Source organism: Nannospalax galili, unplaced genomic scaffold (assembly GCF_000622305.1).
Source record: "Nannospalax galili isolate Female #2095 unplaced genomic scaffold, S.galili_v1.0 scaffold128, whole genome shotgun sequence".
Classification (NCBI taxonomy): domain Eukaryota; kingdom Metazoa; phylum Chordata; class Mammalia; order Rodentia; family Spalacidae; genus Nannospalax; species Nannospalax galili.
The window spans coordinates 1,194,752-1,195,574 of record NW_008360322.1 but is presented as its reverse complement, the minus strand read 5'-3'; the positions used below and the strand labels follow the sequence as shown (position 1 = coordinate 1,195,574).

General features: G+C 33.5%; 1 protein-coding gene across 1 annotated transcript in view; it reads right to left on the bottom strand.

The window, feature by feature from the left end:
- LOC103727400 (serine protease inhibitor Kazal-type 12-like) overlaps positions 1-486 on the bottom strand; it is a 3,422-nt gene extending 2,936 nt beyond the window's left edge. The window contains exon 1 of the mRNA XM_008825248.1: positions 414-486. Coding sequence (XP_008823470.1) covers positions 414-474 — 61 coding nt within the window. The 5' untranslated portion in view covers positions 475-486. The remainder of the gene's footprint in view (positions 1-413) is intronic.
- Positions 487-823: the final 337 nt, after the last annotated feature.

The window sequence follows — 823 nt, the reverse complement described above, 5'->3', positions numbered from 1 at the left end:
TATCTTATAACCTATATTATATTATGTTATATATAGTATATATATTATATATATATTATAACATATCTTTAGCTTGATTATAACCTTATGCCACCAGTCATGGTCTACAGACAGGAAAATTACTGCTTAGTATTCATAAATTAGACAGTTGGGGTTCATGTGATCTAGTACAGGCTTTCTCATTTTATGAAAGGTGGCACTGATTTTGGAATTGGGTAAAAGTGTGTCTTGTATAGCATTGTAGTAAAAATTAAAGTAGTTCATTAATACACAAAAATTACTTCTAAATGAAAATGGTAGAAACTAGCCACCATCATTATCATTGTTATCATCATCATTAAACAAACATCATAACACAACAGTTGGCACTGAGCAGTCCTGTTCAGAAGTCCACCTCATCTATTTGCACTTACCTGCACAGAGGACCAAAAAGGCCATGCTGACCAAAAGCAGAAGGACCCCAGCTGGCTTCATGTCAATGAGGACTGCAAGATCTAGAGGAAATACAAATGTAAAAGAGTTTAATACTGTGGATGCTGTTTTACAGGCTGTATATATATGTGGATCTATATGCATGAAGCCAAGTACCTATACATTTGTCATTCAGCTACATCCTCCACCCCTATTATGCAATGTATTTCTATAAAGAATAAAGAGACCAGAAACCACAGAAACTTATTTCAGGCTGTTTCAGTCAAGAACAATAATAAAAAAAATGATGTTTAGGCAGAATTAAATATAAATAACACACCTGAAATTCCTCCAGCTCAGCACATACTTGTGATCATATCTTCATCTTACAATTTGTATATTTTGGAACTGC